The sequence below is a fragment of the Columba livia genome, chromosome 3, assembly GCF_036013475.1.
Source record: "Columba livia isolate bColLiv1 breed racing homer chromosome 3, bColLiv1.pat.W.v2, whole genome shotgun sequence".
NCBI classification, from domain to species: Eukaryota; Metazoa; Chordata; class Aves; order Columbiformes; family Columbidae; genus Columba; species Columba livia.
Genome location: NC_088604.1, coordinates 208,421 through 229,164, shown reverse-complemented (window position 1 = coordinate 229,164; position 20,744 = coordinate 208,421). Strand labels below are relative to the sequence as shown.

General features: G+C 62.5%; 3 protein-coding genes across 5 annotated transcripts in view; 2 read left to right on the top strand and 1 right to left on the bottom strand.

The window, feature by feature from the left end:
* The window catches only part of NRBP1 (nuclear receptor binding protein 1), a 32,537-nt gene extending 25,944 nt beyond the window's left edge, over nt 1–6,593 (top strand). Inside the window, exons 8-18 of one of the 2 annotated variants that reach the window (XM_065055344.1) lie at nt 365–448; nt 704–762; nt 1,790–1,888; nt 1,959–2,091; nt 2,277–2,379; nt 4,772–4,822; nt 4,926–5,061; nt 5,132–5,185; nt 5,498–5,561; nt 5,628–5,683; nt 5,855–6,593. In XM_065055344.1, the coding sequence (XP_064911416.1) occupies nt 365–448; nt 704–762; nt 1,790–1,888; nt 1,959–2,091; nt 2,277–2,379; nt 4,772–4,822; nt 4,926–5,061; nt 5,132–5,185; nt 5,498–5,561; nt 5,628–5,683; nt 5,855–5,953 (938 nt within the window). In that variant the 3' untranslated portion in view covers nt 5,954–6,593. Of the gene's footprint in view, nt 1–364; nt 449–703; nt 763–1,789; nt 1,889–1,958; nt 2,092–2,276; nt 2,380–4,771; nt 4,823–4,925; nt 5,062–5,131; nt 5,186–5,497; nt 5,684–5,854 lie in introns of both variants that reach the window. The other variant, XM_065055343.1, reaches the window with a different exon arrangement.
* Nucleotides 6,594–6,652: 59 nt separating this feature from the next.
* Nucleotides 6,653–9,174, top strand: KRTCAP3 (keratinocyte associated protein 3). Its single transcript, XM_065055355.1, has 5 exons — nt 6,653–6,903; nt 7,007–7,066; nt 7,681–7,881; nt 8,107–8,241; nt 8,482–9,174. The coding sequence occupies exons 1-5, from the start codon at nt 6,685–6,687 to the stop codon at nt 8,560–8,562; spliced, it is 696 nt and encodes a 231-aa protein (XP_064911427.1). The 5' UTR covers nt 6,653–6,684; the 3' UTR covers nt 8,563–9,174.
* Nucleotides 9,175–9,429: 255 nt separating this feature from the next.
* The window catches only part of IFT172 (intraflagellar transport 172), a 39,651-nt gene continuing 28,336 nt past the window's right edge, over nt 9,430–20,744 (bottom strand). Inside the window, exons 36-48 of one of the 2 annotated variants that reach the window (XM_065055330.1) lie at nt 20,310–20,408; nt 19,331–19,440; nt 18,860–18,923; nt 18,541–18,627; nt 15,563–15,679; nt 15,013–15,123; nt 14,177–14,296; nt 12,782–12,877; nt 11,767–11,826; nt 10,991–11,089; nt 10,601–10,754; nt 9,810–9,901; nt 9,430–9,589 (exon numbers count right to left, since the gene is read on the bottom strand). In XM_065055330.1, coding sequence (XP_064911402.1) covers nt 9,500–9,589; nt 9,810–9,901; nt 10,601–10,754; nt 10,991–11,089; nt 11,767–11,826; nt 12,782–12,877; nt 14,177–14,296; nt 15,013–15,123; nt 15,563–15,679; nt 18,541–18,627; nt 18,860–18,923; nt 19,331–19,440; nt 20,310–20,408 — 1,299 coding nt within the window. In that variant the 3' untranslated portion in view covers nt 9,430–9,499. The other variant, XM_065055331.1, reaches the window with a different exon arrangement.

Sequence of the window (20,744 nt, the reverse complement as noted above, 5' to 3'; positions counted from 1 at the left end):
TGGGCACCTCTGGCTGTTCCAGGGCTTCTGGTACAGTTGAGTTGCTCGTGACAGGCACTGCAGGTCTGATTTAAGTTGGGTGCTTGAGAACTTGCACCCCAGCAGGAGTCCTGCGCAGCTTGTCTGCCGCTCAGCAGCAGCTGTGGCCTCCAGGTTTGCTCTTGCAGGTAGTGCTGAGCTGCCTGGGTCCATCTGCAGCCGAGGAGGCGACAGGAAACGTGAGCGCGGGTGGCGGGGCTGGTGCGGGCGACGTGGCGGCCGCGCTGTGCTCGGGGCACCCGGGGCGCCGGAGCCGCCGTGCCCGGGCTCTGGCCGGGGATGGCTGCAGCTTCCGGCATCCTCAACGTTTGTGACTTTCTTCTAGTGGCGCCGGACACAATTAACAACCACGTGAAGACCTGTCGTGAGGAGCAGAAGAACCTGCACTTCTTTGCCCCAGAATACGGAGGTACGGTGCAGCCGCGTTGTTGGCCTTACTGACGCTTCCGAGCTCTTCTGCCTCTTGTTCTCAGCTGCGGGCTCGTGAGACATCCCGTTAACAGTTTTGAGTTATTTGCCTGTTTAAATGCTCCAACTTCTCTGTCTCCTGATAGCAGAGGAGGGAGAGGAGGCTGCGGGGCTATCACAGCCTGACACAGAGGTGGTCCTGCGGTGCTGCTGGGTGCAGGGATGGGCCGATAACGGTGTTATTTCTGTGTTGCAGAGGTTGCCAATGTCACCACTGCCGTGGACATTTACTCCTTTGGGATGTGTGCCCTGGAGGTGAGTGTGGAGCCTTTGGCCGTGGGGCAGAGGGAAGGAGCTGCAGGGAGAGAGGGGCTGTGGAGATGCTGTGGTTATGGGGTCAGTCTGGGGACGAGGGCCTGTTGTTCTCCCTATCGAGGCTCCCCTGAGTGCTTCACCGAGGCGTAAAGAGCTCGGTAATGCTTAGTTCTCTCTGAAATTTCTGGTGCAAAATTCATTACTGTGCAAGTCTTGGCCAGTTCTGAAGTGTGACCCACTGGCTGGCGGAACAGTCGCTGCCGCAGGCGGCCGTGGGGAGCAGAACTCGCCGTTCTGGCTGCGGCAGCTGCGGGGGGACGTGCAGCCCCAGCTGCCCTGGGCCAGCCTGCCCCGCTGACAGGTGCTGCTGGTGCTGGGGTGCAGGTCTGACTCACCTGGGCTCAGCAGCTCGGTGGTTTCTCTGCCCCTGCGCTCAGCAGGCCCAGGTGGCACGGAGCTGCTGCTGAGGGTGTTTTATGGGAAGGGTTGTCAGAGCCCGCAGAGTCCGGAACCTGTGCCGCATATCCCATAGGTGAAGCAGGAAGAGAACTGTGGAAACACAAGTTTTAGGAAGCAAAGCCTGCGCTGAATCCTAAGACGTTGTGCAGAGTCTTTTGCCAGCCTGTCCTCGCTGGGAATCGGTGTATGTGTGGGTGGATGGTTCTGGATGGCGTCGTGTGCCTGCTTGTCTGCCGGTGGCCCAGAGCACGTCGTACGGCCGCCAGGGCTGCGGGCTCTGCTGGTCGTCCAGTTACGGCTTCATTAGGGGATGTAATTATCAAGAGAAACACGAGCCAACGGATCATGGGGTTCAAATTGGAGATGCCGTCTGAGGTGACGCTGGCGCCATTCTCAGGTCTCCCTGGTGATCTGCTGGGATAACAGAAACGAGCTATTGTAACGAAGCAGTCGTTCTCTGCGCCCGCAGACCGTGACCTGAAACAGCATCAGACTGGCGTGACCTCAGCTTGGCCGCGCTCCGAGCTCGGTCACTCAGGACGGCTGACGCGCTGCTTTGTGTTTGCAGATGGCGGTGCTGGAGATCCAGGGTAACGGGGAGTCGTCGTACGTGCCGCAAGAGGCCATTAACAGTGCCATCCAGCTGCTGGAGGACGCCCTGCAGAGGGTGAGGGCCGGGCCGGCGCCCGCGGCCGCGTCGGCATCGCACGCGGTCTCACGCAGCCGTTGTCTTCCAGGAGTTCATCCAGAAGTGTCTCGAGCAGGACCCCGGCAAGCGTCCCACTGCCCGGGAGCTGCTCTTCCACCAGGCGCTGTTCGAGGTGCCATCGCTGAAGCTGCTGGCCGCTCACTGCATCGTGGGGCACCAGCGTGAGTACGGCGCCCGGTGCCGCGTTCTGCAGAGCGTCGCGGTTGTCCGCGCGGCCGGACCGGGGCGCGGGCTGCGCGGTGCCCTGCCTGCTCCGGCGGCACAGAGCACCTGGGCTTTCGTTGCTTCTCTTAGGTTGGAAAGGAATTGTGGTTGTTTGGGTCTAACTTTTTTTCATTTTTAATAGATATGATTCCTGAAAATGCTCTAGAAGAAATGACCAAAAACCTCGACATGAGTGCAGTGCTGGCAGAGATCAATCACGAGGACAGGGAAGGAGTCAAGATGATGTGAGTACCACGTGGCGGGGCGGCTGGGCGCGCCTGGGGCGGGTGCCAGGGCACTGGGGTGATGGACACGAAGGGCTCCTCACGTTTGTGTTGGTGTTTCGCCACCCACTGGGGGACAGAAGGCAGCTGCTGGTGCCGCTGGTGAAGGAGCGGTCACCCTCTGGGCACACGGTCTGCGCGGGGTGACTCCTGCGTGACAGACCTCGCGCCCTGGTCTGTGAGCGGATTCCTTCCAGCTGAGATGGGATGTTCCCCAGGCGGGGGCTGGGCAGTCAGCCCGGGCTGGAGCACCTCCGCAAACCCGGCTGGACGGTCTGGGGGGGCGACTCGGACCAGCCGCAGGCGGGTCACACGTTGTCCCGCCTGTTGGAGGAAGGGCTCTGCGGGGTTTTATCCACGGGGCAGCTCGTTTACAACACGCGAAGGGAAAGGCTGGTTTGGGCAGCGGCTGGGAACGCGCGGCTGCCCCTGCAGCGGTGCAGGTGGCTCCCTAAGGGACCACGGTGCGAATGGAGCAGCGGGGGTGACAACGGTAACGGAACTCGGCTCGGGGTAGCGGAAACACCGGTGAGATGCGGATGCTGTTTCCAGAGAAGGCCGGGTGCTGCCGGGCAGCCCAGCGTTCGGGGACGCTCATACCGAACAAAGTGATCAAGATGACAAGTTAGAAAGCACCGTTCCTTTGAGCAGCTCTCTGAGCCACACCGACCTTCTGAAAGCTGACGTTCTGACTTCGTAGTGCCAATAAATAGTAGTCCTGAATTCCCTTTGGAAAGGTTTTTGTTAGTTAAAGGTTGAAAGTGGGGGATAAGGAGTGAATAGCCAAAGCAGCGCAGGGCGGATGCTGTGCAGGGGTTGGGCTCCGAGCTGCAGCATCGTCTGTCAGGCACGTGCCCGCCTGGACCTGCTCTGCGCTGGCGCAGCGCCGCGGAGGCGCTCGGGAAGGGAGAAGAAAGCACAGGAATGATGCTGAATGTCGGAGAGCATCATTCCCAGGTGGTTCATCGGAGGGCCGTGCGAACCGAGCTACAGAAACATTGAATTTTTGCTGAAAATGTTAGCGTCCTGGAGGACAGGGAAGAACAGAGGTCGTGTGCGCTGGAGATGGCTGGAGAGCGGCCTGGGGACCGGGGCAGACGCGCAGCTCACGTGGATCTGGTGGGACGGCGGAGCCCTCGGGGATCGTGGCGGAGCCCTCGGGGTCACGGCGGAGCACTGGGGATCATGGCAGGACTCGTCGCCGACCTCTGGAGCCCTTCGAGCGGCCCTGACTGGGGAATACCGGCGGTTCAGGGCTCCTGTTGCAGCCAGTCTGACAGAAGCTGTGTCAAGCGGACACTGAAAAGCTGAACTGACTAAAGGGAGGAAGGTGCTTTACTGGGGAGTCAGCAAGGTCGGAGAGCCTGTGTCCCCGTGTATCAGAGCCAGGAGGACGTGAGCCCCTCGCTGTGGGCGGTCGTGGCGTCGCCGAGCCCTGAGCCGCGCAAAGGCAAGTGCAGCCTTAGAGAAGAGCTGCGGCTCGGCCGAGGAGCAGCGCCACGGGAAGCGACGGTCTCGGGCTCGTCGTGAGCGCGGCGCTGGGCTGCCCGCGAGCAGGTGTGATGTCGGGGTGCGGGTGCGGGACAGGAGGGCACAGAGGCCGGGTGCAGCGTCTGACGCCGTTACCGGTGCGGTGTGGTGACCTCAGAGCAGCCCTGGCACGGGTCAGAGCCGACTTGGCCGGGGCTGGAATCGTCACCGCGTGCAGGAACCGAGTGTTCTCGAGGCTGAGGAACAGGAAGAGCAGCAGAGACACAAGTTACAGCACAAAGGGCAGGGCGGCCGGTGCTGCTCGTCCCCCTCCGCCAGCGAGGAGGGTGCTCAGGGAGTCAGGGGCCGGAACTGAAAACAAACTGGTGGGAAGACTTTGTGTGAGACGTTGTGTTGAACCAGCACGCTGAACGAGCCGTCTGGGAGAGAAACCACGGCGAACGAAAGGGTCCTGGGCTCCAGTGGGAAGACGCGGGCAGAGCGTTGGATCCCTGGACTGGAGTGGTGCGGTTGGTCGCACTGCGCATCGGCTGCTCCGAGATGGGCCCGGGCTGCGCGGGTCTGGTGTGACGGGTCTTTGGAAACGTGGCGTGGGCTGGGCTGGCTTCCGAACGGCGGTGTGCGCTGCGCAGGGCGGCGAGACCCGTTCTGCTGTGCTTAGTGCTGCCTCGTCCCTCGCTCCCGTGAGCAGCTGCTTCCTGCAGCGGAGAACCAGAGCCCGCCTCGCCCTTCGCTGCCGCTGCCCTCATCCTGCCCACGACACAGTCTGGGACGCGGGGATTGAAGTTGCACCCAAAGATGGTTATGTTAGGTGACTTCTCAATGACTTCTCACCTTAGTGCTTCTTTTCTTTCTCTCCCAGCTTCTCTCAGTCTCCAGCGCTGGAGCTGGACAAGTTTCTGGAGGATGTCAGGTAGGAGTTTTGTTGTGTTGTTTTGGAAGGGAAACTTACACTGCGTATGAGACTGCAAAGGTGTCAGAGCAGCTCAGCGTCAGGCGCCGCTCCTCTCCGGCAGGAACGGCATCTACCCGCTCACGGCGTTCGGGATGCCGCGGCCCCAGCAGCCCCAGCAGGTGGTGGTGAAATCTCCCATCGCTCCGCCGTCGGTGAAGACGCCGACCCCCGAGCCCGCCGAGGTGGAGACCCGCAAGGTGAGGCACGGGAGCTCCGTCCTGCCCCCCGGCGCCGCGCGGCGCTCACGGGCCTCTGCCTGTCTTGCAGGTGGTGCTGATGCAGTGCAACATCGAGTCGGTGGAGGAGGGAGTGAAGCACCACGTACGTTCACCTGCATGGCCGTGCTGGGGCAGCCGGTGTGCTGCTCCCCCCCCACCGCTGCGGTATCTGGGCCCAGGGCCAGGCCCCGTGGTTCACCTGGCCCGTAGCACGTGTTTTCAGCCCCCCGATCTGGGGTTGCTGTGCAGGATGGTGCTGCAGGCCATGGTTTGGAGCGGAGCTGCATGTGGTGGTTCTGCCGGGCTCCCCGGGGCTCTGAGCCGGGGGGTTCCTGTCCTCATGGGGATTTCTGGGGGGCTCCTGGGTGCCTGTGGGCACTGTGCAGTCCCTCATGAGAACTTCTCTACCTCGCAGTTAACGCTGCTGCTGAAACTGGAAGACAAGTTGAATCGACACTTGAGCTGTGACCTGCAGCCCAGTAAGTACCGTTCCTCCCCTGCTCCTTGCGCTCAGAGCGCGGCTCACACCCGTCCCTGTGTTGCAGATGACAACATCCAGGAGCTGGCAGCAGAGCTGGTGCAGCTGGGGTTCATCAGCGAGGTGAGCGGGGTACGGGTCACCAGTAGAGGGTTGTGCAGATCGCTCCGGCTCAGCCGGGGGCAGGAGGAACGAGACGGCCCCTGCCCGTCTGCCCGGCAGGCTTGAGCCCGGCTCTGTGAGCCGAGCTTTGCAGGGGCTGGGCCTGCCCTCACTGCGGCTCCTTCTTCCCAGGCTGACCAGAGCAGACTTACCTGTTTACTTGAAGAGGCTTTCAGCAAGTTCTACTACACCCGGAACGGAGCCCTGACGGCCGTCACCGTCTCTTCTTAGCGGCCTCGGCCCAGGCGGCCAGCGCGGCTTCGCTGCCCGCGCCCCCTCCCGCGCGTCCATCGCCGTCGGGCCTCCGCCAGCCCCAGCTGCAGCGCTTGGAAGCTCGTCCTGCATGTGCCGTGGCTGGGCCAGCGACAATCCTCCCGCCCGCCTATTAAAGGGGACTTTGTGCATCAGTATTATTCCCAGCCCTGTTTCTGTTGGGGTTTGCCAGGTGGTGCCGGGGAGCCGGGTCCTGGCTCGGGCTGCCTGCAGCCCCCCTCGTTCATGTGCATGGAGTTTGTTCTGTTTGAATTGTACAAAGTGTCTTTTGCACAGCACAGAGTTGTTTTTCTTCGTTTTCTTTTTTAATTTAAAGGTGAGCGGGCGGCCCTCAGCCCCGCCCCCCGCCCCGGCTCCGCTCCTCCGCCCCCGGGGCAGCCGGGGCCGCCCCCGCCGCTTGGCCGCCTGCGCTGCTCGGCTGCACTTTGTTTACTGGTTTCGCCCCGGCGGCGCGGGCTGCGGGTCCCGCTGCGGGCCCGGCGCTCCCGGCGCGGCTCTGCGGGCACGGGGGTGCGCGGCGGGGGAGCCCGCGGGGGCGGCGCCGCTCCTGCATCTCATTTCTATCATTTCCTATTTTTAATAAACTGTTTTGTAAATACGCGAGTGCTGCCTCTTTCCGGGCGGGGCGGGGCGGGCCGGGCTCCCTGCCCCGGGGCGGGGCGGCCGCGGGCGGGGTCGGTGCGGCGGCCATGGCCGGGGGGCGCGGGGGCCGCGGGGCCGCGGGGGCGCTGGCGGAGCCGCGGCGGCTGATGCGCTGCGGGCTGGGGCTGATCGTGCTGGGCCACGGCAGCCTGGTGCTGGGCGCCATCGTGCACGGCTCGGTGCTGCGGCACGTGGCCGGCGCCCGCCGCGCCGTCACCCCCGAGTACGCGGTGGCCAACGTGGTGTCCGTGGGCTCGGGGCTGCTGGTGAGCGCGGGGGCCGGGCCGCGGGGGTCGGGCCGCGGGGGTCCGGCCGCGGGGGGGCTCCGGCCCTGCCGAGCCGCGAGTCGAGCGCGGTGTCTCCCCGCAGAGCATCGCCGTGGGCATCGTCGCCATCCTGGTGTCGCACAACCTGTCCCGGGCAGCCCTGGTGAGTGCGGGGCCGCGGGGGGGCAGCCGGGCGGGCCGGGGGCCTCGGCAGGGCCCGGTCCCTCGGCAGGGCCCGGTCCCTCGGCAGCCGCTCCCTTGGACCTTGTCCCCGGCGGCTCCTTCCGCCTCGCGGTTCGCGGCGTTTCGGTGCCGCCCGCTGCGCCGGCGCGGCCCCGGCGGCAGCACCGGGACGGGGGAGCAGCAGCGCGGGCACCGGGCACCGGCCCGGAGCAGAAACACTTCAGCCGGGGCCGGGCATCCCGCGGCGGGCCCACACGGGCTGCGGGAGGCGGGGCTGCCGGGGCTCCCGGCGCCTGGGGGAGCTGAGGCTGTGCTGGCGCTCCCGGGCACGGGAGCCCGTGGGAAAGGGGCGTCCGGTGGCTCTGGGCGCACCGGGGGGTGAGGGATGCGAACGGTGCAAAAGCCTCATGGGAGTGCAGGTCTGAGCCACGCTCGAAGGGGCAGGAGCCTGCACGGGGTGGCTCGGTGCAAACACCTGAGGGGTTCCCAGCGCCCCGGCACCCGCAGGCGGGGCGTGCGGCGGCGCGGTGTGCCCGGCCCGGCACTGCCCGCTCTGCCCTGCCCCGCTCTCACGCATTCTCCCGCTGCCCGCAGCACTGGACCCTGCTGGGCGCATCCCTGCTGAACTGCCTGCTGTCCGCAGCGTGCAGCGTGGGCCTGGCGCTGGCCATCGCGCTCACCGTGCACAGCCGGGGCACGCACCTCGTCAGGGGCTGCAACAGCGCCGCGCTGCCCGCAGACGCCCGCGCGGCCATAGCGACCAACGACTGTCCTTTCAACACCACCCGCATCTATGTGAGTGTGCAGGGCCAGCACGCGCTCCTCCCTTCCTCTTCTAGTCTCTGCTTCCTTCTCCTTTTCCTTCGTTCTCACCCCTCTCTCTTGCCCACGCTCTCTTCCTCTCACTCTCCCGCTCCCTTCTCCCCTCTCCTCTCCCCCGTTGCCCCCACAGCCGCGCGTGGGCAGCCCGGGCGCGGTGAACCACGATCCCTGAGGGAGCTCCGACCCTCTGCTCGGCAGGACACAGCCCTGGCGCTCTGGTTCCCCTCCATGCTGCTGGCGGTCACCGAGGCTGTGCTGTCGGGCAGGTGCTGCTTGGTGGCCCTGATCTTGCGGGGCATCGGTCCCTGCGCACGCAGCTGTGACAAAGAGCAGGTACGTGCCGGCGGTCTGGACGGCTCTCTCTGCCCCACCGTCGCCGCTGTTCTGAAGGTGCTGGGTGCTGCTGGGCCCTCGTTCTCACTCGAGCGGGCTGTGCAGCAGTGGGACGGGGGATATGGGGCAGTGTCACGTTTGTACCGCTTCTATCCAGCCATGGTGACAGACTGGCACCCCTTTGTTTTGGGTAGTCGCAGCCCTGCCTCTTTCCCTGAGTAACCACCCTTTTCCCTGCAGCTGGCCGGGCCGAGCGCCGCGCAGGAGGGGCCGCGGGAGCTGCAGCAGCTCCTGCCCGGGCGTGCCGACACTCGTGTGTAGCTGCCGAGGGGAGCGCGGCCGCGCCCGGGGGCCGGAGGGACGGGAGCTGCTGTCGGGAGCGGCCCTGCCACGCTGGGCCCCCAGAACAGCTCTTCCCAAGCAGGGGCTGCAGCCGCTGCTGGGGGCCCAGCGCCCCGTCCCTGCCGCGCACCCCGCGCTTGCTCCCTCCCCGGTGACGCTGCGGAGCGCTGGGGCCAGCGAGGTGACGCGGCGCCCGCACCGCGCTCCTGCCCCACGTGTCGGTGTGGGGGGAGGGGCTTGTGGGGGGATGTGCCTTTGTGCTTCCCCCCAGCCCCACCACCCCACCTGGGACAGACGCTGCAGGTTCCAGACGCACCGCCCGGGCCACCTGGCGGCCTTGGCCCAGAGGTGCTGTGGGGCCGGGACGCTCTCCCTCTCTCTCCCCAAGACGCAGGGCCCATGATGGCCCAGGAAAGGCTCCATCGTTCCTGTACGCGCAGCGAGGACACAGCCAGGCTGGCCTGGGCCCCGCGGACCTGGTGCAGAGCGGGGTCAGCTTTCCGTGCCAGGGCCCAGGCCAAGGAGCGGCGGGTGAAGAACCCGTGTTGTCGCCTCTGTCGGTTCCCTGAGTGAATAAACTTTTCATTCTCACACTGGCTGCTGGAAGCGGCCCCGGGTGCAGCCGCTGATGGGATGGCGGTCGGCTGGTGTGTCAGCCCCTGTCCACACTGTCCCCACCAGGGCCTGGGATGCGGTCCCAGTGTGACAGTGGCCCAGCAGGGACAGGCGCCTGTTCAGCACAGCTCGGCCAGGCCAAGAGGTGCCGGCAGACGGGGTTATGGTCCTGTGCCTTGGGAGCTACACGAGTGCCTGGATGTGGCGTTCTCTGCCAAACAGGAGCACAGCGGGGCTGAGAAACGTTTATTGGGGTGGAAGTGGCGGGTGCTGAGGAACAGACTGAAAGCCATGGTGCAGCTCACTGGAAGGAGAAGCTGGTGCTGGGGAGTCCCCCGCACCACTGGCTGAGGAACTTGAGCACGTCTTGGCATGCGGGGCTGTGGGACGTCTGCAGAGAGAGGCCGTGGTGAGGGGGCGCCCGGGGGCCGGCAGAGCTGTGCAGCCACGGCTGGCTCTGCCCCAGCTCCCAGGGGGTTAATCCTGCCCCGCAGCACACGGCGGGTGCACCACCCGGTTCAGTGTGTCTGCACCCAGCAGGACGATGTTCCATTGCAGAGAGGGGTTGAACGCCCCCGCCCGTCCCCCTGCCCCACGGCACGCTGGCTCACCTTGACAGCCATCTGGAACTTGTTCCACGTGTCCTTGTTGGCTTCTCGGCCTGGCCGCTTGAACTCGATCTTGTTCCGGAGCACAGGGTACCCTGGTGGCACAGTGGCCCTCAGAAGGGAGCCAGGACCCCCGCAGACCCGCGGCCCTGCCCTCCCCCGTGGGCACCGAGGGGCTCCCAGACACCCGGGTGAGGAAGGGGGTGCCCAGGGTGGTGGGACTGAGGGAAATGAAGGCCTGGCCCTCTGGCAGGAACACCCCATGTGTCACACGATAGCAGCCTCTCCTCGCCTTCGGAGCCAGAGCCCTCGTGCTGCGGCACAGCGCCCCGTTCCCTTCTCTGCTCCGCTTCAGGTCCCACCGCACGTGGGGACAGCGCTTGCCAGGACAGACAGCTTTGGCAGGGGACACAAAGCAGGGCCGGGCACTGCACGTGTGTCGGTGCTGGGCAGGACTGTGCGCGCTGAACGGCCACAGACCCACAGAAACAAGGATGGCGGAGATTGGACTGGACCCCTGAGGTCGGTACGGTCCGACCACCCCCTGCTCAAACAGGGCGCAGCCGGTCACCCCCGAGTGTGTCCCAGATGGATTTCAGTGATCTCCAGGTACAGAGATGCCACCGCTCCTGTGCAGCCTGCTCCAGCGCCCAGTCACTGCCACTGGAAGAATGGGTCCTTCCATCCTGCCAGAGCTGGTCCCACAGCCACACAGGCCCCGCCGACTCGAACAGCACGGCGCAGATCCCTCCCAGAGCCCTCGCTCCCGCGCAGACGCGAGCGCCCGTGCTCACCTGTGAGCACGCAGGGCAGGGAGCGCGCCCCCGTGCTTGCAGCCACCAGCGAGGCCTCGTACGTGTCCCGCTCGTCCCGCGGCAGCACCTGCTCCAGCCGCTGGTCCATGGACATGGTGAGCACCCAGTCCCTCACCTCCTCCCGCTTCTCCTCCTGCGGGCAGAGCACAGGGCGCTCCTGACAGCCCTGCCGCGCCGCTGCCCGGCTGCTGCCCGCGGCACCGCTAGCGGGACGTGTGCGCGCAGGACGTGTGTATTGGGAGGGGAGCAGGCGCAGGTGTTTCCCTGCGCGTTTGTGGTGGGGCGGGGGCTCAGGGCAGCGCTGAGGACATTCCCACTCTGCTGTCCCACGCTGCCCCCGTCCCTGCTCACGGCTCAGGTGACACTCACAGGCACGTGCTGTTTGGCGGGAAGCGGCACTTCAAAGGGAATGTCTGTGTTCTGGAAATCCGAGTGGTCCAGAGAGTCCAGGTTTCCCTCGTCGATGGCCTGAGAAAGGAGACGTGGTGGAGCACTGGGGTCTGGCATTTTCTGCTGCCCCACCTGCTGCTCGAGGAGCCCACTGGCACAGGACTCCCGCGGCGCAGCGGTGCAGCGCTGAGCCGTTACCCGCGGGGATCCTCCCTCCCGCGAACAGCCCGGAAAGCTGCAACGGCACTTGCAGCAGAAGACCCCCGGCCACAACTGTCAGGTCAGCTTGCTCTCTGCTGCCACGTGCACGCGCGGTGGCACTGGACAGTGACACGGTCAGGGTGCTCAGGTGTGGTGGCACGGGACAGAGTGACACGGTCAGGGTGCTCAGGTGCGGTGGCACTGGACAGTGACACAGTCAGGGTGCTCAAGGGTGGTGGCACTGGACAGTGACACGGTCAGGGTGCTCAGGTGCGGCGGCACTGGACAGAGTGACACGGTCAGGGTGCTCAGGAGCGGTGGCACTGGACAGTGACACGGTCAGGGTGCTCATGAGCGGTGGCACTGGACAGTGACACGGTCAGGGTGCTCAGGTGCCCTGCACGCTCGTGCGGGGTCCCCAGCGCTGTGCACACACCGGGCAGCCGTCGGGGGCTCCATCGGCAGCCTCGGGTGCCGGGCCCAGGAGGGTCTGGCGTGGCCCTGCAGCCCCGTCCCCGCGCCATCGCCCGCCCTCCCCAGCCGGCTGTACGCACATCCGAGAGGTCCAGGAAGCGGTTCAGGAAGATGAACGCCATGCTCTCCCAGTTGACGGCCTAGGACAGAGAGGAATCCCAGGTGAGACCCGGCAGCTGATCTCCGCAGCCACAACTCCTGCGGGAGCAATGGCTGGAAAGGACGCGGCTCCCCTTGTGCCACAATGTCCCGCCGCGGCACAGGGAGCGGAGGAGGAGAGCGCCCATCCCAGCTCACTGTCCCGAAGCACCGCTCCGCAGGCAGCCCTGGGACAACCAGCCCAGCGGCCACAAGCTGGCCCGTGGGACGGAGTCAGGCACTGGTGACAACTCGCTGCTGCGTCCCTGCGTCCGGGCAGGCGGCAGAGCCTGTCACCAGGAGGAAGGTGACACTGAGGGACCCAGAGCAAGGCAGACCAGGGCATCTTGCATCTGCACTAACAGCACCGTGCAACGTAACGTGGCCTCTGGTCAGTCCCTGGGTCTGCAGGTCATGTCCCCTTGCCTGCTCAGGTCCGCGCTCCCACCACCCACTGCTGTGCCACCACAAACACAGAGGCTGGAAGCTGTTTGAGAGGCCTCCAGTGCCAGTGTCTGGCTGCTGGTTTGCCTGTGTCTGGCTGTTGTTGTCCCTGTGCCTGGCTGCTGGTGCACCAGTGTCTGGCTGCTGGTGTCCCAGTGTCTGGCTGCTGGTGCACCAGTGTCTGGCTGCTGGTGCACCAGTGTCTGGCTGCTGGTGTCCCAGTGTCTGGCTGTTGGTGTCCCAGTGTCTGGCTGCTGGTGTCCCAGTGCCTGGCTGTTGGTGTCCCTGTGCCTGGCTGTTGGTGTCCCAGTGCCTGGCTGCTGGTGCACCAGTGTCTGGCTGCTGGTGTCCCAGTGCCTGGCTGCTGGTGCACCAGTGCCTGGCTGCTGGTGCACCAGTGTCTGGCTGCTGGTGTCCCAGCACAGCCAGGGCAGGATGGGGAAGATGAGGCTGCGTGTCCCTGTGTGTGGGGTCCTCCCCCTCCCCGGCTGCCCCGCTGGCAGAAGCTCTTACCTTGGCAGCTGTCCCGGCTTCGTAGAAAGCCTTGTCTGCAGGGAGCAGCTCGGTGTGGCGCAGCAGGGCGATGGACAGCTTGGCGGCCACGGTGTCCTGCAGACACAGGGGACAGAGAAGTCCCAACACCAGCACAGAACATATGGGGTCAGAAGGGATCTCATGAGCTCATACTGCTCCAGACCCGCAGCAGCGGCTCTGCACCCTCATATTCCCAACACGTAACAAAGGCTGAAAACCCCAGTCCTGACCATGGGCACCCTGACCGTGTGAGCACACAGGAGGGCTGTCCCCTGAAGATTTTCTGCTTTACAGACCTTACCGTTTTACTAGAAGCCACACCCAAGTTCCCACCATTTGAGTCACAGAACAGCTGAGGCTGGACACCCTGGTGGTGTCCGGTGCAGCCCCACGCCCCGGTTCAGAGGTTCAGAGCAGTCAGCTGCAGCAGCTCGTTCAGAACGTGTCTGATCATGTTTCAAGTATCTCCAGGGATGGAGACTCCCCAGCCTCCCCACCAGCCTGCTGGGTGTTCGGCCACATTTGATCACACAGGAATTTTTGAGTGGGGGTGAGGAATTCAAGCAGACTCCACTCTCTGCTTGCCAGACAGGTTCCATGGCATCAGAACCAGGAAGGCCACCCCTCCTTCAGAGTCCCAGACAGACCACCCAGCACCTCAATATTCCAGAGCTGCGTGGGTCTGTTTGTCTGGATGAGGTGTGTCTGTCACAGCTCCAGTCTCACCTCATACTGAGCTCTATCGCAGCTCCACAATCCCATACAGATCAGGACTTCAGCAGGGACTCTGCTACGTATCGTGGGCCAGAACAAATCCCAGAGCACGTCAGGCTCAGAAATACTCACAGTGCCTCGTGAGGGGCAGTACCCAGCCCCTGAGCTCCCGGGGCCCCTGAGAAGCCCAGCACACAGGTCCAGTGCCTGCCAAAGCCCCGTGTGATGCCAGGCACCCAGGCCCTCGAGCTCCCAAAGCCCCGCGCAACGCCAGGCTGCTCCGCAGACCACGTGTGGGGCTCAGCGGCTCCCGCAGCCCAGGGCGGCTGCAGAGGAAGCACAGTGTTGTGCCATCCCCAGATTTCTACCGGTGCCTCTGCTCTCACAAGTCATCCTGACACACGGAGCAGCTTCCCACTGGTTACATCTCAGTCTCAGTGGCTGGGGGCAGGTCCCACAACAAGGAGTCAGAGAAGGCGATCTCCAGTTCCACCTGCCAGTGGTGGGCTCCCTGACCATCACAGTCCCATTCTCGTGCATCCACAATGTTCAAGTGATCCATGAAGTGGAACAGTGAACCGTGGATAGCCCTGGACCCACACATCCCACAGGGTTCTGCACTCAGGTGGGCACCTGGCAAAGGAACTTCAAAGCCCTTACCAGCTGCTTCACGCCCTGAGCAGCGGAGCGGGTGGCACAGTAGTGGGCGACCAGCAGCATCGTTTCAAAATCTTCATGTGCTGGAGTGTTCGCCTCACTTGACTTTACCAAGTTTTCACACTGAAGAAGAGAAAAGGAAAGTAACTGAGAACATGAGAACACAAGGGCACTCTTCATCCACTCGAGTCCAGGGAAGAGCCGGGAGAGAGCTGGATCTCCAATACCCAGGCAGCCTGGAGAAGGGCTGGGCCTTGGGTGCTCCGGGTCCCACACAGAGCTGAGGGACAAGGCTGGGGGAGAAGGCAGAGCCAACAGTGCTGCAGCAACGCAGAGCACCGAAGCAGCAGTGAATTTGGATAGACAAAGGGCCGGAAGTGGGTATTTATGGGACAGAACCAGAGAAGAGGCGGTCATGGGCTCTGGCTGAGGTATTCTGGGACAGGAAAGCAGGAGCAGAAGTCTCTAAGCATCTCTAGGGAGATGGGAGGACTTGTTCTGCAGGCTCAGTTGTTCTGTGCTTTCCCCCGGTCCTTGTGCCACCCAAGCTGTCAAATGTGAGTGAAGGACAGAAAGCTGGCATGTTGTCACAGGCTCCTACACAGCAGTGACGCAGCGAGCCCGTGTCCAGACCCACTGCAAGGATGTGGCCTCAAGTGCAGGGTCATCTCCTGCCGGGCTCCTCTTGCCCAGCCATGCCCACTTCACACGATCCACACTGTGGACGTTTCCCCGTTCCCTCGCCCGTGTCACCGGCTGCGGACCGGTTCTGCGCCCTGCGCCGCCGGGAGCACCCGGGGCTGCAGCTCAGCAGGCAGCGGGGCCACGGCCGCACTCACCAGGCGGAACAGAACGTCACGCAGATCAGCCCAGCTGGAATAGGCCTCGGCACAGTTCATGCCAGGCGCATTCACCATCTCCACGAAGAGACGCCTGTAAATGTTGAAATTCTGCAACAAAAAGGAGAGAAATCTTGGGGGAGCCAGCCAGCCAGCAGAAGCCAAGCGCAGGCCGAGGGGCGGCAGCGCTGCCGTGGGCTCGGAGCTGCAGACGGCCGGCGCAACGGCGCTACGGGACAAGGCGGGGAAACGGGGACGGATGCTCCTGCTGCCGGTGCTCTCAGGGAGCCAAACACGGCTCCTTTTACTCTGGTTTTGGTGGTTAAGCTGCTCAAAGCCACAATTACTCAATCCCCCTGCTCCTTCCCCGTGCAGAATCTGCAGGAGACTGCACCGACTCCAACCGAGGAGCCTCCGGCACAACGCCCAGCAGGGCTGAAGCGGCTTGGACACGCTGAGCACCGGGCAAGCCCAGCTCGGCTCTGGAGCGCGTCACGGCGCAGACCGCGGCACACCGGCGGCTCACACGGGGCTGTCCCGTCTTCCTTACCTGTGGGTTGGCAGGTACCCCGTGGTGCACGTACAGGCTCAGGGCTTTGTCCCAGCTGCCCTCCCGGATGAGGTGGGTTGCGTACAGAGCTACGTACTTGTGCAGAACCTTGTAGTTCTGCAGAGGGCACACAGAAAGCAGCACCATGAGACTCATGAACTGAACAATGTCACTCGGCAGGGGTGGTTTCAGACGCGTGTACACACACCCGTACGCCCGAGTCCCAAAGGGTAATCAGGTAATCAGAGACACACCGCACAGCAGACCCGGGGTTTGATTTGGGCCCCTCTGGACACCTCTAATCCTGCCTAGCTGATGCTGTGCCTACCCTTCCACACACGGAAACAAAGCTGTTTTCAGCTGTTCGCCACTTGCCGAAGGAACACTGCCAAACGCCTGAAGGACGCAGCGTGTCCAAGTGTAAACCAGCTCTTGGTCTAGCGAAAGGATGAATCAAAACACTTTGTGGCCTGAAGACGCTCATCACTTGCAGGGTTGCTCTAGTCCATTATTCAAATGCTGTCAGACCTCTGGGACTGGAGCCTCCTCGGAGAGCTGCTCCCACCTGTCCTGATCTATAAACCCTCTGCTGAGGACTTGCAGAAATCCAACGGAGGACAGACCTGTTTCACACAGGCTTAAATATAGTAACGAAATGAAGAAGATGGTGTAAAATGTACAATCCCGTCAAAAAATAAGCAATGGAAACAAGCTTATTAAGCACAAGAGAGACCAGTGTCCCAGTGATCTGTCTAGAAATTGAACACCCAGCTGTGGGTGCCGGTGAGACATCAGGTTTGGGACAAACACTGGGTCTGGTGCGTGGCCTGTTCTGGGCTAACAAGAACCTTACGAAGTCCCACAAGGACCAGCGCAAGGTCTGGCGTCTGGAACGCGCAGTCCAGGCTGCAGCACAGGCTGGGTCTCCCGGCCGGGTCAGCTCTGCGCGGGGACCTGGGGGACAAGCAGCTCAGCGAGTGACCAGTGGCTGCTGGGGCCACCGGGCCACGGGGCTGCATCAGCAAGGGCATCTCTAGAGACAAAGACCTCGTTACCCTGCTCTAGTCAGCGCTGGTCAGGCCGCACCTGGAGGACTGTGTTCAGTTCTGGTCCCCGCTGCACCACCAGCTGTGGCCAGGCCGGACGGGGCCAGAGAAGGACACACAGACGATGGGGATGGGGCAGCCCTGTGTGAGGAAAGGCTGAGAGAGCGGGGCCTGTTCGGCCTTGAGAAGAGAGGGCTTTGGGGACAGCTCACCACCACGCTCCAGCATTTAAAGGGTGGCTGCAAAGCAGCTGGAGATCCCTTTGTACAAGGAGTCACGTGGAAAATACAAAGGGTGGTGAGTACAATTTACTCGTGGGGACATTCCGATCGGACACAAGAGGGAAACTGTTCGTGATGAGCACAGTCAGCCACTGGAAAAATCTCCCCAGGGAACCAGCGAGTTGGCCAACACTGACACTTTCAGCGTTCAGCTGGACAGGGCCGGGCCAGCTTGTCTAGACCAGGCTGTGCCAAGAAAGGTTGGGCCAGGCGATCCTTGTGGTCCCATCCAACCTGGGATTCTGTGATCAAACGTAACTTTTTTTCCTGTATAATCACTGTAGAACAGCCAAGTCAAAAGTCATTACATTCTGCACTGGTCACGGAGCAAGGTTGTGCCAGTGCCTTAGAGACACGAACAGACTAACAACGCCTGGAACCAAGTGCAGCAGGGTTGGGCCTGGCTGACAAACTGCGTAAGCCTTTACCATTAAGCGTGAAGATATACATTATGGAAGATCAACACCGGTGTGTCCCGACAATTAGAACATCAGCACGGAAGCCTCCAAGACAACAACAACTGCAACAAGGACCGTTTGTATCACCAGACAAGCCTGAGTCAAAAAGAAACCAAGTTTAGTGTAGTGGAGCCCAAACTCAGGTTACTGGTTACTGCATTGGAAACAACGTCAGAAAAACTGAGCCCGACACGTTCCCGATGCTTGTCCAGGCTATCGGTGGTTTATCGGTGATTGATCGGTGGTTTATCGGTGGTTTACCGGCGCTGGCCCGAGCAACGAGCTGCCGTGTCCGCGCCGACCGCAGCGCCGGCTCTGAGCAGCGCCCGCAGAGCCGGCACCTCGGCCAGCAACCGCTCAGCCCATAGACAATCAATAACCACTGAATACAAACAAACCTCAAAGAAGTCCTGGCACTCTAGAGCTTTTTCCTCCCGTAACTGCATTGAAATAGCACTACAGAGCAGTTTCATTTTGCTTTTCTTCACTTTTTTTTACTTTGCTGAGGTAATTTTGCCAGTTTTAGATCAGTGAAAATGAAAGAAATGTCAGATTTGCTTTCACGCCAAGGATGTCCCATTTCTAGTCACGCCAAGCCTCCAAAGAACACGTGGGAGGAAGGCTTGCTTTCACAGGGCTCTTCCACGCTACTGATTCCTTCCGGCCCAAACAACTCATTGAGCTTTTCCAGCGCCCCGTGAATCACAACGTTTAAACTCCACGCGCTTCTGGGTTCTAACACCGCCCTGGTCGGCCGGGCTGGCCGGGGGGGCACAGCGGAGAGGTGGTTTTTGGGCTGCTCCCCACAGAAATGGCTGCTGTTCCCTGCCCACTCGTTCCCGCCACCCCGCTGCGCAGAGCCCAGGCCCACATCTGTCCCCGAGTGCTACACATCTGTCCCCGAGTGCTCCACATCTGTCCCTGAGGGCTCCACGTCTGTCCCCGAGGGCTCCACGTCTGTCCCCGAGGGCCCCACGTCTGTCCCTGAGGGCTCCACATCTGTCCCCGGGGGCAACATATCTGTCCCCGAGGGATCCACATCTGTCCCCGAGGGCTCCACATCTGTCTCTGAGCCCCCACCTCTGTCCCTGAGGCTCCACATCTGTTCCCAAGGGCCCATGTCTGTCCCCGAGGGCTCCACATCTGTCCCAGAGGGCTCCACCTCTGTCCCCGAGGGCCCCACGGGCACCCACCTGCTGAGCCGCAACCTCCAGGCACTTCTCCCACTGCTCCTGCTGCACGTACAGGTCCAGGGCAGCCACGACGTCTATGCCCACCAGCTGGGGACGGGAACAACCATAAACCCACCGCGCGGGAAGGCTTCCTACAGCAGCAGGGCAGCACCAGCCGCCCAGGTCCCTTCACACACACCCAGTCCCTCCCCTGTGCCGCTGACACCGTGACTCACGGGCACACACACTCCTCACATCCAGGTAAAACTGCCATGAGAGGGGCCCCAAGGGTCTGATCCTGACATCACTCCCTGGCCTGTGAGACATCCCACATACGTACCGAGTCCACCTTGCCTTGGTTCTTTAAATACTCCTTGTAACGCTGGTCCACATACTCCTCTGACCTGGTGGGCAGAAAGAATTTCAACAGGCAGCAAGGCTATCGGTGTCTTGCATCAGTGCAGAGCCTGGATTCAGCTTCGCTTTGGGAAAGAGGACCTAGAGCTGTGCCGTGTCCTCCTGCCCGGCTGCTGGGGGCACAGGTGGAAGGGGATATAACATGGCAATACAACACGTGAGAAGAGAAAGGGATCACGGGACTGTCAAAAGGAAATGCATGCACAGGACGATGCCAAGGGAACGGGAGACAGGGGTAGGCATGGGGATGGCATTACAAGGAGTAATGTGCCCCGTCGAGCATGACCACAGTGAGGAGAACCCAGGGAAGCTGGGGCCAGCAGGACAGGACAGCACACAGAATCATCTCGGGGTGGGAGCAGGAGCAGGAGCACTTGAGAAACTGAAGGCATACTGGGGGTCCAGCTCCCTGGCCACACGCTTGGCTTTGCTCCACTCCTCCCCTTCAATGAAGGCGTCGATAGCTTCTCGGATGAGGTCCAGGCTGAGGTAGAGTTCGGCTGCCTGCGCGCAGAGACAGTGCCATGGAGACGGAGCCCACGGGCACCGCGGCCCAGCTGCTGGAGGTGACCAGCACGCAGCGGTGACAGCGGGGCTCTGCCAAAACACAGCCTGCTCTCAGCCTCCCGCCCCTTCCCAAGACTCGTCCCTCTCACACTGTCCCAGCACTTCTGCTCTCAGGACAGGCTGAGGGAGCTGGGGTTCAGCCTGGAGAAGAGAAGCTCCGCAGAGACCTCAGAGCAGCCTCCAGTACCTCAAGGGACCTACAGGAAAGCTGGAGAGGGACTTCTTACAAGGGCAGGTAGGGACGGGACAAGGAGTGACGGCTTTAAGAAAGGAAAGAAAAGAACGGAGGGGAGATTTAGGTGAGCTATAGGGAGGAAGCTCTTCACTATGAGGCTGGTGAGGTGCTGGCCCAGGCTGCCCAGAGCAGCTGTGGATGCCCCATCCCTGGGAGTGTTCAAGGCCAGGCTGGATGGAGCTTTGGACAGCCTGATCTGGCGGAAGGTGGGAAGGTGTCCCTGCTGGTGGCAGGGGGGTGGAACTAGATGATCTCTAAGGTCCCTTCCAGCCCAAACCACTCTGTGATTCTACGGCTTGATCCCTTCCCCTTTCCCCCTCCCTGAAGATTCTGTGCTGCCTGGCTCTGGACAGGGCCACCCACCCTTCACCCCAGGGTGCGACTTGGGCTCCCTCCCTTGGATAGAGCTCTATCTTCCCTTGGATAGAGCTCTGTCTTCCCTTGGATAGAGCTCTATCTTCCCTTGGACAGAGCTCTCCCTGCTCTTGGACAGAGCTCTCCCTGCCCTTGTAGGGCTCTCCCTTCCTGCGTCGCTGCTGTTCAGCAGCCTGGGGCAGGAGTTGGCCCTCACCGCACTGTATTTCTTCATGGCCACCAGCTGAGGAGCCACGGTCCGCGTCACGTCCACGCTCTGTGACTGGCCCAGGAATTTAATGGCCAACTCAGCAGCCTGTGGAGAGAAACTGTCAGCAGCACAAGTGCTAAATGCTGTTTGAGAGGGGGATGAAGCTGGGAAGAACTCAGTCCCAGCTAAAAGGCTGGGTCAGAAGCACTTGAACTATGGAGAAGGGGAGAAGAAATGACAGCCCACTTCAGCAATTCAGAGAAGCAAAGCCCAGCGACCTGCACACATGGGAGAGGATCAGACCAGGACTTAATTGTTGTTGGGATCGGTACAAGGGCACAGGTATGAGTGAAAAGTATGAAGAAGAACACAACCCAAAGGCTGGTGGACAGAGACCACAAGAAGAAAGGGTGCCCATCTAACCAAGTAATGAATTCCATT